Source organism: Echiichthys vipera (genome assembly GCF_963691815.1).
Source record: "Echiichthys vipera genome assembly, chromosome: 4".
Taxonomy (NCBI): domain Eukaryota; kingdom Metazoa; phylum Chordata; class Actinopteri; order Perciformes; family Trachinidae; genus Echiichthys; species Echiichthys vipera.
In genome coordinates this window covers 15,955,582-15,970,790 of record NC_139829.1, presented here as the reverse complement: position 1 = coordinate 15,970,790, position 15,209 = coordinate 15,955,582, and the positions used below count along the sequence as shown (strand labels likewise).

The following is a 15,209-nucleotide window of genomic DNA, read 5'->3' as shown; positions in this document are numbered from 1 at the left end:
CTACACTAGAACTGGGGAAATACTGGCAGTGCTGCCCTGAGAAGTATAGCCTCCCCATTTGGGGTTGCTGGCTGCCCAGCAAAGTTGTGGAGACAAAGCTGTAAATAGCCAAGGGTGCGGACAGAAAGTTTGGCCTATATTTAGAGGTTGGACTTGAGTGGTAGAACTTGTCCGCCAACACCAACTTATTGACCAGGAAGTCTTATTTTAGTTGTAGGTAGACGGCCCCGGTGAGAGAGGCACCACATTTCTGTGTTAAAGGTTTTGGTGGGAGTCAAGCTCATTCCCATGTACTGTATTTTGATTGAAATACATGACTCATGCCGCATTTCCCCTCAGCTCTATGGAGCGTCTTTCATTGTTATGAATGTATTATACAGCCCGCAACCTTATGGATTTTGTTCACTTCCACCGCTCTTATCTTCTTCCGGACGCAGCAGACAGCTGTTTTGGCATCTGTTTCGGCAGCTCTTTTCCTACTGTGTACACTACCTGCTCAGCACCAAATGGCCGACAGGAGAGTAGATATTGGTCTTATCAGGTGTTCTCCTGGATGTACATATTAGAAACTGTCTGCTATCAATTTTCCCATATCAACTTAAAGGCTGATAACGTATCAGTCTGCTGTTAAGTGCTTGTTGCTGCCCCTAGATGGTCATTAAAATAAATTCAGATTTAATATTACAACATGTGGAGTTACAATTACTTTTATACATCATTATCAATCAGTGTTCATGAACCAGAGTTGTGTAACATGGACTAGAGTAATGTTTTAAAAGATTAGGCCTGGTATTACTGACTGATGTCCAGAGTAACAGACACACTGGTAAAAGGATTAATAACCCTGATATTTCTTTAACTCTTAGTTGGCATCATGAGGGGTTAAATAAGACTGACTTTTTTGTTTATGTTTCAAGTTATTCTTCCTGCTGTCATATCTAAACATATAATACATAATTTCAAATGGGCCAAACTTAGTGAACGGTTTTCTAATAAATGTCAAAATGTTTCTATTACAAACAGAAAAAAAACACACATAGAATACACAGAAAATATGCTTCATACATTCAACTTCCAAATGCTGCAATGACAACCTGGCATGGTAATTAATTATGCCCTGTCCCGTGTAAGGTTTCACATACACCAGCTGAAAATAAATGGCATCCACAATTTGTGCTCACGGGGCAGAGAGAAAGAAAGGGAGAAAAAGAGCGAGTGAGGCAGAGCATAGTGAGGGCAGGAGGGTTTTTCACATGGGCATGTCATCATGGAGTTCAACTGATAATTATAATCACAGTGTCTCTGTCCCTCTCTCATTCTCCCCTCTGTCTCCCTCTCCAGCATCATGGCTGTCTCGTTATCCTCCTCCAGTCTGCTGCTCCTACTCCTAATTTCCTCCCTGGATTGGCTGTCCACTCCAGGATCTGCATTTCTCATGGGCCGGGATGCAATGTCATCAGGTAGGTTACTGGTGTTTTTACTGCTTTGTGTCTGGACTCATAATCAAAAGAAATACGTAGATTGATGTGAGACAGTTTATGAAGTTCTCTGTGCAGCTCATCAAACATTAACAAATGTGATTCAGGTTTTGCATGCAACAGGCTGTTGACACTTGTTATCATGTCTTATGTCAGACATCAGTTGCAGAATGCAGTGTTTGCTTAGATACATAGAAAGGTTCAGAGTTGAGCAAACGCCTCACTTTCCTGGTTTGGCTTGTCAAACAGGCTGGTGATCAATAGAGCTAGGGTAAATATATGGTCAGAGCTTCTCTGTCAAAGTCCAGGGACAGCACAACGCAGGATGTTCAGCCAGCTAGTCCAACTGTCACTGAACCATTTGAAATAATTAGATGAAAAGAATGCTGTGGCTGAGAAAACAGGCCAAATTTAAATTTTTAAAGCAAAAGGGGGCCAATCACCAAGTTTTACAGAGATTAATAGCCTTGGTTGATGGTTGCAACCACTGCAGCTGGAATGAGGTGAAAGTCTGCAGCCCTGCAACCTTAGCCAACAAATTCCTTGTTTATTTAAAGTCTACCTATGCTGGAACAGCACATGATTTAGAGAAATCCTCACAGCCAAGATACATCTTCCAAGAATGGATCATTTCTGCTGATGACCTTGTGTCTAAACTTTAAAAAAAAAAAAAACTTAAACCTTCTCGCTGTTTGGTTCTGCTGTGTCTGTATTTTTCTATAAAAACCTCTATTGTTAGTGGACGTGGCTCTGGTTAGCATACAATTATATGTGAATTGACTCTTGTTCAAAATACTGAAAAACATTTAGGCATTTGTTCTCCTGACTATAACCCTGACTAACAAATATTCTTTTGCTTGCTACGGAGGGTTAAGACATTGGTTGTTTGCTCGACATGTCCTTGGGACATCGATTGGATAAAATTAGACATAAAATAGTGCTAAAACAATCAATCTATTATTTGATTGCCATAAAACCAATGGCTGTTTAATTTAGCAATAAAAAATAATCAAACTCGTCCTGTTAACAACATATTTACATTTTTGGATAAGCTGGATTGTGTTGCAATGGTCTTTCTATTCTATTCTTTTCATTTATATTATTATTTTTTTTAATTACTGACTTGAAATTTGACTAAGCTAGCTGACATTTGGCGTCACAATAAAAGTCATCCTTGAAAATGCTATTTTGGCACACCGTCTTTCCAGTATATTCTTAGGTGCATCTGCTCATTGGCATTAAGTGGCGAGCCAGAGAACATTAGACAGAGACCTGAGATATCTCCTGGCAGTGTGACATGGACTCTGATGAGGCCCTGTCCACTTGGATACCTGTACATGTACTCAGCACATTTATTTCACTTGCATTTGTAGAGCCTTTCTTTACTGATTGTTCCTTTTTACAAAGCACATTGTTTGTGCATGTTGTTTAAAGTTATTGATAATCAAGGCAATGTATTTCCTTTATATTTTTGGTGGTCTGCTTTGCTATGATCGGGTAATTATGAAGGTGCCAGCTATTGTCGACTTTTGGAGAAAGAGAATGACACTAAGCGGACGGATGTGGCACAGAAGTTTAAGATCATCATCATGTGCTGTGAACATATTGTTCTTTCTGCACTGCTTGTTTTAGTGCTTTTACCATTGTGGTTCCAGTACTGGCACTAAGGCAGTCAAAAAAAAAGTTTTCCATAGTTTGGTTTTGAAATCACCTTGTCTTATATAAAGCATGTTAAACCATGGCCTAAAGTATATCTGCATTAACATACTATACGCATTTCCATCTGGATTAAGCTCCCATGGTTAAAGGCCATGTTGGCATTCTTACTGGAAATTAATGACTGTAATTGTTTTTTTTGGACGTGTATCATACATTCTTGCTTATTGCTTTTCCTTTTTGACATTGGATTTGGTAAACAGTTTGTGTTAGGGAGAGGAGAGTCTAGTCACTGTAAGGTAAATGGTTTTGTTGTTTAGATCGGTGTAGCTCAGTGAGAATCACACCTCAGAGTGTCCTGATAAGATCTCACAGACGTAATGACATGGGAAACTAAAGCAGTTTCATCATATTAGACATGGTTTGTTTAAGATATAAGAAATATTTTGGTAATAATCACACAAAAAGGCTAATGATTTCTACACAGCTGCTCCTGGTTATATTTTAAGATACCATTTAAAAAAATACATCAAAATCACTAGTGTAAAACAGATGGGTCTGTCTGCACTGTGCTTAAAGTCAATAAGTAACATTACACAGAGTTTTTCGAGCTCTGGGTCTTTGCCCTTGGGCCTTTAGATTTTGTATTTGTTCACAGACTGTAGCAAATGTTTTTATCTCTGTGGGTTTAAATTACCTTTCTGATAAGCTCTCAGACAACCTGCTGATAGCCAGGTGAGGTTTTGACTGGTCCAGCTCCTTCAATCGTTAAAACGGTCTCTAGCACGTCTCCCTCAACAACCATTGAAACATCTGTAAACACAGAGTAGCCACTGATATCATGAGCAAACACACACAGCCTGTGCCTTTCTCAAGCTCACCACTGCATTAAATCCAATCTTGACACCTGCTTTCTACACCTTAAAGGGTCTATATTTGACCTCTTACCACCGCTCCTTCTGTCAGACACATCTTAAATCCTGTTGAGTTGGTGAGTAACCCCAACATTGTGTTTCTGGGGTTGTTTAAACACAGGACCTAATAGAGCCTTCCTGAAATTCTGAGGGTTTCGGCAGCATTGTTATGTCTGTTGTACAGCCAGTCACATAACAAGCCAAGAGTAGATGTTTGGAGATGCTCCCTATGTATTTAAAGGCTAACCAAAGTGGTTGTAGCACAGTGGTAGTTGTTTGTCTCGATCGGTCCTCACACAAACGCAACCTTTCCTGAGCGTCGGTCTGTGTGTGTCTGGAATATTTGTTCATTGGGGCCATAGACTGATCCTGTTGAGTGAGGTTTTGTACTTGGTCACAGAGGTGGTAACCAGTGATAAAAGTGCAGCAGAGGTTTGGTCTGTGTGGCTTGTACACACAATCTACAGTTACATCTGCTTTAAAGACAAGCAGTGGGTGTGTTTGTTCTGAGCAGCAAAGGGTGGGTAAAAATGCTCAGTAATGGAAGGATAGGTGCAAAGAAGCAGACCCAGAAGTAACATTCTGCATGTGGGAAACACATTAACAAAAGTGAGTTCAAAGACAAAGGTTTATTAGCAGTAGAGCAGACTGAGGAGTACTATTAAAAAAGTGTAACCATAGTTATTTTTTTATACGGGTAAAATGTGTGCCGAACTGGTGCAATGTAGCCTTAACCTAAACTTTTATTAGCCTAAAATTGTATTTTATAAAAGCTTTAATAATTTCTTCATACATTAGTGAAATTAGGAAAAGAAATTATAAAGGAAAACAGTTAGGATCACATTCAACTTCTAATAGCATACCATCAAACTCTTAGAATATGAAAACTAAACCCCACGAACACTTAACCCTTTCAGAAAGAAGTGAAAAAAAACCTTAATGGGTGATTGCACTGAGTGATAGAAGCGAGTCGAGCAGCATTGAAGTTAGAAATAATTTCAGGTTTTCAGCTCTCACTCCCACTATGGAGTCATTTTGATTCATTTCTAAAACAGGGATCTCCCACCTCAGTGTGAGACCAAACAGCCACCGGCTGAATTCAACATGTTGCTTTGTCCCGTGTGAAAATGTCTGACACCCTGTTGTAGTGCTGAGGCTAGTACCTGGCGATACAGGTGTCCATGATGCAAGCCAGAAACCCCCACTCATCTATATTTACTTTCACTTGGATGTAATATGACAGAACTGAGCCAATACTGTGGCCTGTAATGGCATTAGAGGAGATTAACATCATTAGTTCTGGCTGATCGCTGGGACAAGAAAAAGCTGACTGGGTCACTGCATGGTCAAACACACCAGATTGTTTCTGTTAGACCTCAAAGCTATAAACACTGATGGGAATCATGAGGATCAGAGTGAGTCCCAAACTTTAAGAGGGAAGAAAAAGTCATAGGTTCTGTTGTGCAGCTGGGAGGAAAGGCAGGACATATTCAAGGAATCAGACAATGGCACTTTGATATTCTTTGTCGGGTTTTTGTTTTGAAGGTGTAAGTTCAGAGTGCGTGTGTGTGTGTGTGTGTGTGTGTGCGTGTGCATGTGCTTGTGTGTGTGTGAGAGAAACTGTGTATGCTTGTTGGCAGTTATTTATATAACCTGTTTACATTCCCATGTTTGTATCTTGTTGCAGCCTCTCACCTTTCTCCCCTTCTCTTCTGACCCACTTCTTGCCCTCTCTTGCTCTCTCGAATGCTACATGGCTTCCTGACTCAACATTAAACCTTGTTTTACGCTCAAACTTAAGGTTTGGATTTTCCTTTTCTCCAGGAAATGTATCGCAATCTATGCATTCAATTTGTGTTATAAAGGAAATTCCTGGTTTTATCCATTTCATCTTATCCCTCTCCTCTTCCAATCTTTTCCTTCTCGCCTGCTCATTCTGTCTTTTTCACATCTTCTAACTGTCCCTGGGGAAGACAAACAGTGCCGTCTGTTGCACACAAATTAACACATCCACTGGTGTGTGCTGCAGAAAAGTGCATCCGTGAATGTGCATGGTGTGTGCTGCAGGGATGTAATGTAGGGCTCAGCATGTGCAGGCTGACACTTTTACTCGTAGCACTGTGTCAGCGTATGCTGCCAATTTCTTCATCTGGTTAACAGAAACACACACACACACAAACACACACTGACTGACGGTGCTTCAGGAAGTGATGAATCATCTAGCATGGGTGTAGAATTTGCTGCTGATCAGAAGTACCAAATAAGTTTACTTAAAGTTGTAGTCCGTAAGATTTTCATCTAAGTAACTGTGAAGTTACTATCTATAAAAGAGTGAGTTAAAACAATGGTGATTGAGCATACGACCCACTAATGAAAGCATTTGTATTTGCTGTTTTGATGCAAAATACAATCTGAGTGTCCCTGGTGACTTTCCGGTGCTAAAATCAAATGCAGTGCACAGTTAGTGACGCATTTTATGTCGTTCCTCTTGTCTCGTCGGACCTCTTAGAAATGTGGAGCATGTGAAGGCATCCTGCCACATTGCGCAGGTGAGAGCTGCCAATCTACTGGTATAAATGGTCACTGTGCGGTTTCCAGAAGGACTTGGTCGCAGAGACTTGTCTACAAGTACATCTTACCGCCAAAGCGACCGCTAGAAACAACTATCTCAATTCTTACAGATTTCACCTGTAAAAAGCTGTAACTGCCTACTCTCGAGACATAAAGCAAGTAAATATTGACCTTGAAAAAAAATGCATCTCTACAGTGGGATTCATGCAGCAACATTCTATTCAATTTCTTTTAAATCCTCTCTTAATTTTCTGTGAAAAATGAATTCCTCCAACAATGCTCATTAAATATATATTTAAATAGGAAATCACACAAGTAAAATCAAAATGAGAATCTAAGACATAAGAGACACAATTATAGGGCTAAATATAAACACAAAAATATAAATACAGTAATATATAAAAATCTATGTAGAAAGTATTTGCAAATTAATAAACAAACTATACAGGATGTAAACAGGGATATGCAAAATGAGAATAAATATATGCATACAGAAGTGCAAACAGTATGTACTGTATAAACAGTAAGTATAAGATAAAGGGACAGTATAATGGAAAGGTGACAAGTGATGTGTGATAAGCTTAAACATGTGTTTTCTTGTGTTGAAAAAGAGTGGTATGAGTGTTCTTGACCACTCAAACCACAAAAAATGTTGTCTTACCTAAGAGAAAAGAAAGAAAATAAGACCATTGGTGAATCCCAGAAACGAACAAAATAAGAGCAAATCATGAATATGAACACAAATAAGAGAATAGTTGTTGCTTTATTGCTTCTTGGGTGAGGTCAAATGATTGTGTTAAAATAAGTAAAAAAAATTCACTTTATGTGATAGCTCTACCCGAAAAAAGGTTTACTCTTCCTGTTAGGGTTAAATTGAGACTTGCAGCTGCAATTCAGCTTTAAGTGTCTTGTAATTGTGTTTATGCTGTCAGTTGAGAGCAGAGTACAAGTTGTGAGTGAAGGGGCCGAGGACAACAGGTTCTACTGTTCAGCAGCCATGTGTGTGTTCTCTGCAAGCATAGGGCAATTCAAAGCAATTATGTGCTAATACTACAATAAAATTACACTGAAAGTCCTAGTGTATCTTGTGTTGATGTGTGTGTTTTTGTGTTCTTTTTTTGACATTATGAAAGCAAAAGTAAGAAACAGATGAAAAACACTCCCTAAAATCCTCTCTCAAACTGTATACCCAGTGCCAAAGAAAAGATGATCACATTAATGTATTTAATGCTTTGAAAATTAATCAAATTTGTGCCAAAGGGCTTTACACTTAGGGAGACCAACCACAAATGTGACAGCATTTAAACAACAGCATTCTATTGTAGAGGAGAAATACCAGTCTGGGGAATTACAAAATGTAATGAGTTGCAATAGTCAAACATTCTCCATGTTACAGTTTGTTATAGTTTGATGCATTATCAAATAAACACATGCAGATTCCAACATTTGATGTCTAGAAGTATTTCTGTCAATGTGCTCAGCTCAGCTCCATTGCAAAATATTTGATTAGCATTTAAGTTTACTTTGCATAGCAGTTTAAATTGATTTGGGGTGTCAGGAGCATATAAAGAGAAAAGTAATGGACCCAAAATTGAACCCTGAGGGACACCACACAGAGTGATAGTTAGGACAGATAATTAATCATCTCTATGTGACTAAGGTTGTCAATGGTAGGTTTAGGAGGTAAGGATTTTTCTCCAACACCTAATGTCTCCTTTTAGCAGTCTTTTGAAGCATTATTACCTAATTACTGGATCTTTGAAATTAACTGGAAAAGGTGGTAATTCATAGCGTTTTTTCCCTCCCACTCCTCATGACCGTCGAGCATTTCACATTGCAGTAACTGATCACAGGACACAAGACTTGTCACATCTTTCTCAATGCCATTTTAGTGCTGTTTGCCAGCTGCACAGGAGACAGGAGAAGAGTGCTTTATTTAGGCTTTTTAGTGGATTTTAAACCTTAATGGTTAAAGCTGACATCGAGGTAGATAAGTGGTTTCCTAGCTCCTCTGTATGGACTGGAAGACAGGACATAGAGGAAAGAGCCGATTATCAGTCTCAGCTGCACACACAGCCCACAAGGACCGACATATACATATGGACAGCCAGGATGAGTGCACACACACACACACACACACACACACACACACACACACACACACACACACACACACACACACACACACACACACACACACACACACGCACACACAAACACACACACACACACACACACACAAACACACATACACACACACACACACACACACGCACAGACACACACAGACATAAACAAAAACTTTCAACTTCCAACAGCTGAACATTTAATGAAGCTAGCAGGTACAAACAGGATTTAGCTTCCCATCACTGAAACGGGTTATATATAAGTAGAAAACAGGGAGTGAGGCAACATAATTACCAGACACGGCAGGCTATCAGCATTTAGCTGTCAAGACATCGCCCTGTGGCTTGTGAACCAGTTACAACTTGAACAGCAGTTTCTTTGTTTTTTTAAAGCAATGTATCAGATTGAGCCTTATTATATAATGGAAGAAGAATAAAATGTCAGAATTAGTTTGAAAGAGACACTGAGAATAAGGTGAGACTTTGAGTCTCTCCAGGTTTTGCTTCAGATTTGGATCATACATACACAGCTGTGTTAAAAAATACAACAACTTATTTGAAAATGGCTGTACCCTTGCCAGCAGAGCCCATTTTTTTTATGGAGATGTCTACGTGCTTTTGAATCTTTTCCACTAGAACAGCAGAGTGATATGATATTCAAATGGGTACTAGTGTGTAAATAAATACTATATGAGCAACATTTTCAATCAGCAATAATCGCGCCTTTGATAAACCTCATGGGCTACGATACTGCCACTGCGCAAGGCTACGCATGAGCAACATTTTAATGTAGCAAATGATGAAATTATCAAAGTGATCATTTTATAAATCAAATTATGTTATATGAAAAATGTCTGATGAATTGCTTGAAATGTTACCTGACCTTGAAACATATTTTGACCCAAAAATGTGCATTTCCAAGGTGTTATTGAACCTTTTATATAATCTGCCCCGCTGTAGTTCTAAGCTCTCCTTTGCATCTAGTGCAGAAAGCTCTTTGATGGTGGCAGCTGGAATTTGTTGGATGGGGGAGGGAGGCCCAGTTGAAAAAGCAAAGCTCTGGGAACCACGACAGTGTGAGAAGGTGGGAAAGGAGGAGGGATTAGAGCTACAGGCATAACGGTGTAGGAATGCAATGAATTATGAGGTTATACTGGCACCAAATAGAAAGTAAGCAAAGTAATGAAAGTAATGGTGCATATTCTGTGTGAATAATTAATGAGAATTCTGCAATGATAAGTCTTGCCTGCTTGGGGTTGGGCTTGTTTGTTAGTGTGTTTTGTTGCAGTGTTTGTGGTTAACTGGGATACATACTGACTGGTTGTTGTGTGCATGCACATGCTTGTAGTTATCCATCTTTCTTAAAAAAGAAGATTTAGCAGCATTCAGCAAGCCTACGTTGAGGTGATTATTGTTTAATGTTTCGGAAGTGGAAAACTATCCTATGACAGTGTCCTGCTGAATTTCCACGGTATTGCTCCAATCTGCCTTTAATTTCTTGCCTTGTGTTGTGAATCATGTTTATGTGAATCATTGTTCTGGGTTGTGTGGGTGATTTATGCTGCAGCCAGACCTGGAGGAGAGTGGGTAGAGTAGAAATCAATGATACCTTCAGTTGCTTATTTATGGTTGCACCAAACCCTGGGACTCTCAGCTGGATGAAGAACTGGCTGAGGGAAAGGTGGAAAAGGCTGAGTCAGGGCCTAAGGGTGGGGCAGAGGAGAAATGGATATGAAATATGTGTGGATAGATCGTGGAATGGTTATAAAGTCACAGTGATTAAAATTTGATGCAACAGAACTCAGACTTTCAACAAGTTGTTTTCCTACTCACAGATTTACAAGGAGAAGGAATTCATTTTAGAATAACATTTGAAAGATGCAGACTGCAAGTCAGCCTTATCCCCCACCAGCAGAAATTATGTATCCCTGCTGCTCATTACATGGCTTTCATCAGGGTTGTGTGTTGTTCCTCATGGCAGCTGAATGCTATAGGTCATAACCTCCATCACTGAAAATATGCAATGCAAATGCAGTGTAAGGTGTATGCCCAATATGTTAAAATAAACAAATAAGGCATTCTGACAAATTTGCCCGAAGTACTCAACTTGAACATTTTATTGATAATCAGACAATCTGTCAGTCCTACAAGCATGGATGGTGAAGGTTTAGTTATTCTTTTGCATTTTGTTTTCACACTCTGATTCTGGGGGTTTAGATTAAATTGCAGCTAGCTTATCATGTGAAAAGGCAACTGATGTCATTTAAGGAGTAGGGATAAAAAGTATTGATTGAGTGTTGAAGATTGATCAATTTTAAAACCCCACAAGGTTGACAGACATCAATAAAGGTGATTGATTTGCTATATCTGAGTTCTTCTGTTTTTTTTCTGTCTCTGATGCGTTCAGCTCCCCTTGAACCCCACATCACAGAGTGCGTATCGAGAGAGCAGGAGACATTCCGATGTTGGTGGAGTCCAGGCATCTTCCACAACTTGTCCTCCCCTGGTGCACTCAGAGTCTTCTATCTTAAGAAAGAGTGAGTGTAGTGGCCCCAGTACCTTCTTTACCAGGTTCAAGTCATTGTTATTCATGCCAAGCCCTATGTTATTTGCGTTTGTGGTCATATTAACATTTTTACATTAATTTCTTCTTTTGCTTCCTCTGCTCTTTCTTCCATTATTGTTTTTACCATTTTCAGCTCGCCCAACAGTGAATGGAAAGAGTGTCCAGAGTATGTTCATTCAAATAGGGAGTGCTTCTTTGATGTAAACCACACATCTGTTTGGATCCCCTACTGCATGCAGCTCCGCAGCCAAAACAACATCACCTATTTCAATGAGGATGACTGTTTCACTGTGGAGAATATCGGTTAGTAACAAACATTTGTGCATGCATACAGAGTATTGGCAATATGTCCAGTGAATTCACATGTAGAAGTATCTGTACAGAGGTTTTTACAGAGAGAATCGTAAAGGGACAGATTCTAAGAAACTATACTTGTTACTGCATATCAACTGAACTAGCAAATGTCACATGTGTCAGGTACTGTGTTTACACAGAAATTGTTTTGATATCTGATGGTCATGACTTTATCTAACCAGACTTTTAGAAGATGCTGATAGCTACTGTATTATCACGTGTCAATGTCATGTTTGCTGATTTCTCTTCCCTTGAGAAACCTCTATTTATTATCTCTTCTCGTGCATATTGATTATCAGCATGTTTTAATCATTGGCATTTCTTCCACTGAACCCACAGCAGGGTTCAGAGTAAAAATGCTATTGACGTCCATTTACACAGTACCGTGTGTCCACAGCAAAATACATCCACTACTAGTTGAATTTGCAGTTTTCCTTCTTCCTTTCTTTTGCAACACCAAAATGTGAAACCTTTGCACAGAATATCTTGAAATCTAATAGAATTTTAGTGACCTTTACCTCTTATTCCAACCTCAAAACAATCTTTCCATTTTTAGCCCGATAACTGGTAAGGCTAACACAAGTATCAGTTTTAAATCACTGAAAACTATTTTTTTATCAGAAGAATCAAGTGTAATTTGAATATTTTCATTCTGTTTGAACACATTTTTTTTCCCTTTTCCTGGCAGTACGTCCTGACCCACCAGTGTCTCTAAACTGGACCCTGCTGAATATAAGTCCATCCGGGCTTAGTTATGATGTCATGGTCAACTGGGAGCCCCCACCCTCTGCAGACGTCAGGGCAGGCTGGATGCGCCTTGAGTATGAGATCCAGTACAGAGAGAGAAATACCACAAACTGGTTAGCAGTAAGTCTTCACTAGTTGACTTGTACATACATTCTTTGTATTCCTCCTTTGTTTGTATGCACACAATGTTGCATACACAAACCTTAAAAAATTTACAAAAAGGCCTCTGTGTACATCCACAAACTGACACAAATGCAAACACTTATGCACCCTCTTTAAAGTTAATTGTAGGTAAGTCATACAGGCACGGTGTTGTGTTTCCTCCCCCCCTCTCCCCTGGACTCTTGTTGCTAAAATGTGGTATAGCTTTGTTGGGCAAGGCAGTGGAAGCAAGAGCAAGGCCCCCTGGGAAAACACGGCCTCTCTGAAGGAAGTAAAGGGAAGGATCTGTAGGTCAGAGGCCATGGGACCTTGCACAGGCTCATATTCATTACCACCAGGCCATTCAGTCTGAACAAGGCTGCCTTCGAACACTTTTAAAGTCCTCCATTAACAGTATATCCTCTGTCTGTATTTGAAATATCTTGACAATTGTACCTTTGGAGAGGTCACCGTTAATTTTTTTAAACGTCTTGATTCCTATTTAGCTTTAGTCAGCTTCAGTCGTAGTTCTTTCTGTCGGGATAAACAAAAAGCTGAATTATTTTCTGATTAAAAAATCACAGCAAAATCACTTTTTCTTCCTTTTTTTTAAATTTCTTCACTCTGTTTTTAATTTTCTCCTTTCTCCTCCTATGCGTTTCTGAATTTCAGCTGGAGATGCAGCCGTACACCCAGCAGACAATCTTTGGTCTGCACATAGAAAAAGAGTATGTAGTGCGCATCCACTGCAGGATGCAGGCCTTCACTAAGTTTGGAGAGTTCAGTGACTTCATCATCATTAAAGTGGCTGAGATTCCCACCAAAGGTAAGATCAGCAACCAATCATTTGGTTAAACGCAATACATAAATATGGCCCATTGCAGGTCAGGGTGCACATACTTGAAACATCCGGAATATCAAAGTTGTGATGATGACAATAATGATGATGATGATGATGATGATGATGATGATGATGATGATGATGATGATGATGATGGGTTCTGTGTCTTTTTGTCTTGTAGAGTCTACTTTCCCGCTCATACTAGTTCTTGTTTTCGGGATAGTGGGCATCCTTATACTCATCATGCTAATTGTCGTCTCTCAGCAGCACAGGTAGGAACAAATCTTTTCACCAATAGTGTCCAAAACATATTAACCTCTACGATAATAGTCAGTTACACATGGCAGGTGTTTAAAGTGTGATACACACACACACACACACACACACACACACACAAATACTGACAAGTGTGTACAGATCAACATGTCCTCCTCCTCTCTTTGTTGTCACAGATTGATGATGATTATTTTGCCACCGGTTCCTGCACCCAAAATTAAAGGCATTGATTCAGAGCTGTTAAAGGTACATTTATGTAAATGTTGTTATTCTGCCGTGTCTGTGATTTTTGGAAACGCACATAGTAGACCCTGACCTATTCATTGGCATAACCAGTCTTAACTTGTCCCAGATGCGTTGTTATTGGCGTCTATGTCAGCTGATAACAAGAAATTGCAGTACTAAATATACTAAAGATTCTGTATGTTTGTGGTATTTCAAAACAGTGTCAATATTATTTGGTTAATCCAACATAGAGCACTGACATGTTTATATTTCAACTGTTAAATATTGTATTTGTACATAGACATTTTTATTAATTTTATCTAATGTATTTATTTTACAAAACAGATATCAGCTCATATATTGTGATCATTTCTAACTTATTAATCCAATACTGCGTATGTTGTATATGCACAAAGAGTGAAATACAAATGCAGCAGGGTGAAATATTGCAAACATCAATAATTCACAGCAGCCAACACATGCAATTGCACATTGTTTATTCCATAAAGTGATTATATAAAGGGTTGTGTAACCACTGTTATTTTTATTACATTTCCATTATAACTTTAATTAAAAACTCAGGCACGTTAGGCTGTGTAATTATCCCAACACGTACTGTCCCTCTCCCAATCATGACATGTTTTTCATCTTTGTCAACTATTAAATAAAAGCAAAAATAGTTTAAAGCAAAGCACTCCTGTTTTGTTTAAGTAAACAAGGACAGGAGCAAAACAGGGATAATAGGATATGAAGAGGGTCTTGGTTCAGCATTCTATTATGGGTGTATTATTGCCAGATGATGTCGGATGCATTTAACAGGCAGCCTGTTTACTCCTAACAAAACAACCTCACCCCTGGACCTCAGGAAAAAAGTCCTGATAGAAATAAGTAGAGGAATAATGCTGCTATTCATGCTCAAACAAAGGTGAAACACTAAATGTGTGGGGTTTGCAGCTCACACACTTTCAAAAATGTAAACACCAACACATGTCACAATGCTGTGTAGAGAATAGGACAAGGTATGACTTACACTTACATGCAAATTTCTGCACTCGCAGAAGGGAAAGCTGGATGAGCTGAATTTTATCCTGAGTGGTGGGGGTATGGTTGGCCTACCCACTTATGCCCCAGATTTCTACCAAGACGAGCCGTGGGTGGAGTTCATCGAGGTTGATGCAGAGGATGCAGATACTGGGGAGAAGGAGGACAACCAGGGCTCAGACACCCAGAGGCTCTTGGGTCTGTCCCAAACCTTCAGCCACCATGTGAACACAAGGTACCCCAATGCCGTACTTTAAAGACTTTGGTTTCATG

At 39.4% G+C, this 15,209-nt stretch overlaps 1 protein-coding gene across 2 annotated transcripts in view; it reads left to right on the top strand.

Annotated features, from left to right (window-relative positions):
• ghra (growth hormone receptor a) overlaps nucleotides 1–15,209 on the top strand; it is a 30,823-nt gene that overhangs the window by 9,245 nt on the left and 6,369 nt on the right. For both annotated transcript variants that reach the window (XM_083912897.1, XM_083912898.1), the window contains exons 2-9: nucleotides 1,342–1,460; nucleotides 11,153–11,282; nucleotides 11,445–11,614; nucleotides 12,354–12,532; nucleotides 13,226–13,379; nucleotides 13,576–13,666; nucleotides 13,847–13,916; nucleotides 14,954–15,171. In XM_083912897.1, coding sequence (XP_083769023.1) covers nucleotides 1,346–1,460; nucleotides 11,153–11,282; nucleotides 11,445–11,614; nucleotides 12,354–12,532; nucleotides 13,226–13,379; nucleotides 13,576–13,666; nucleotides 13,847–13,916; nucleotides 14,954–15,171 — 1,127 coding nt within the window. In that variant the 5' untranslated portion in view covers nucleotides 1,342–1,345. The remainder of the gene's footprint in view (nucleotides 1–1,341; nucleotides 1,461–11,152; nucleotides 11,283–11,444; nucleotides 11,615–12,353; nucleotides 12,533–13,225; nucleotides 13,380–13,575; nucleotides 13,667–13,846; nucleotides 13,917–14,953; nucleotides 15,172–15,209) is intronic.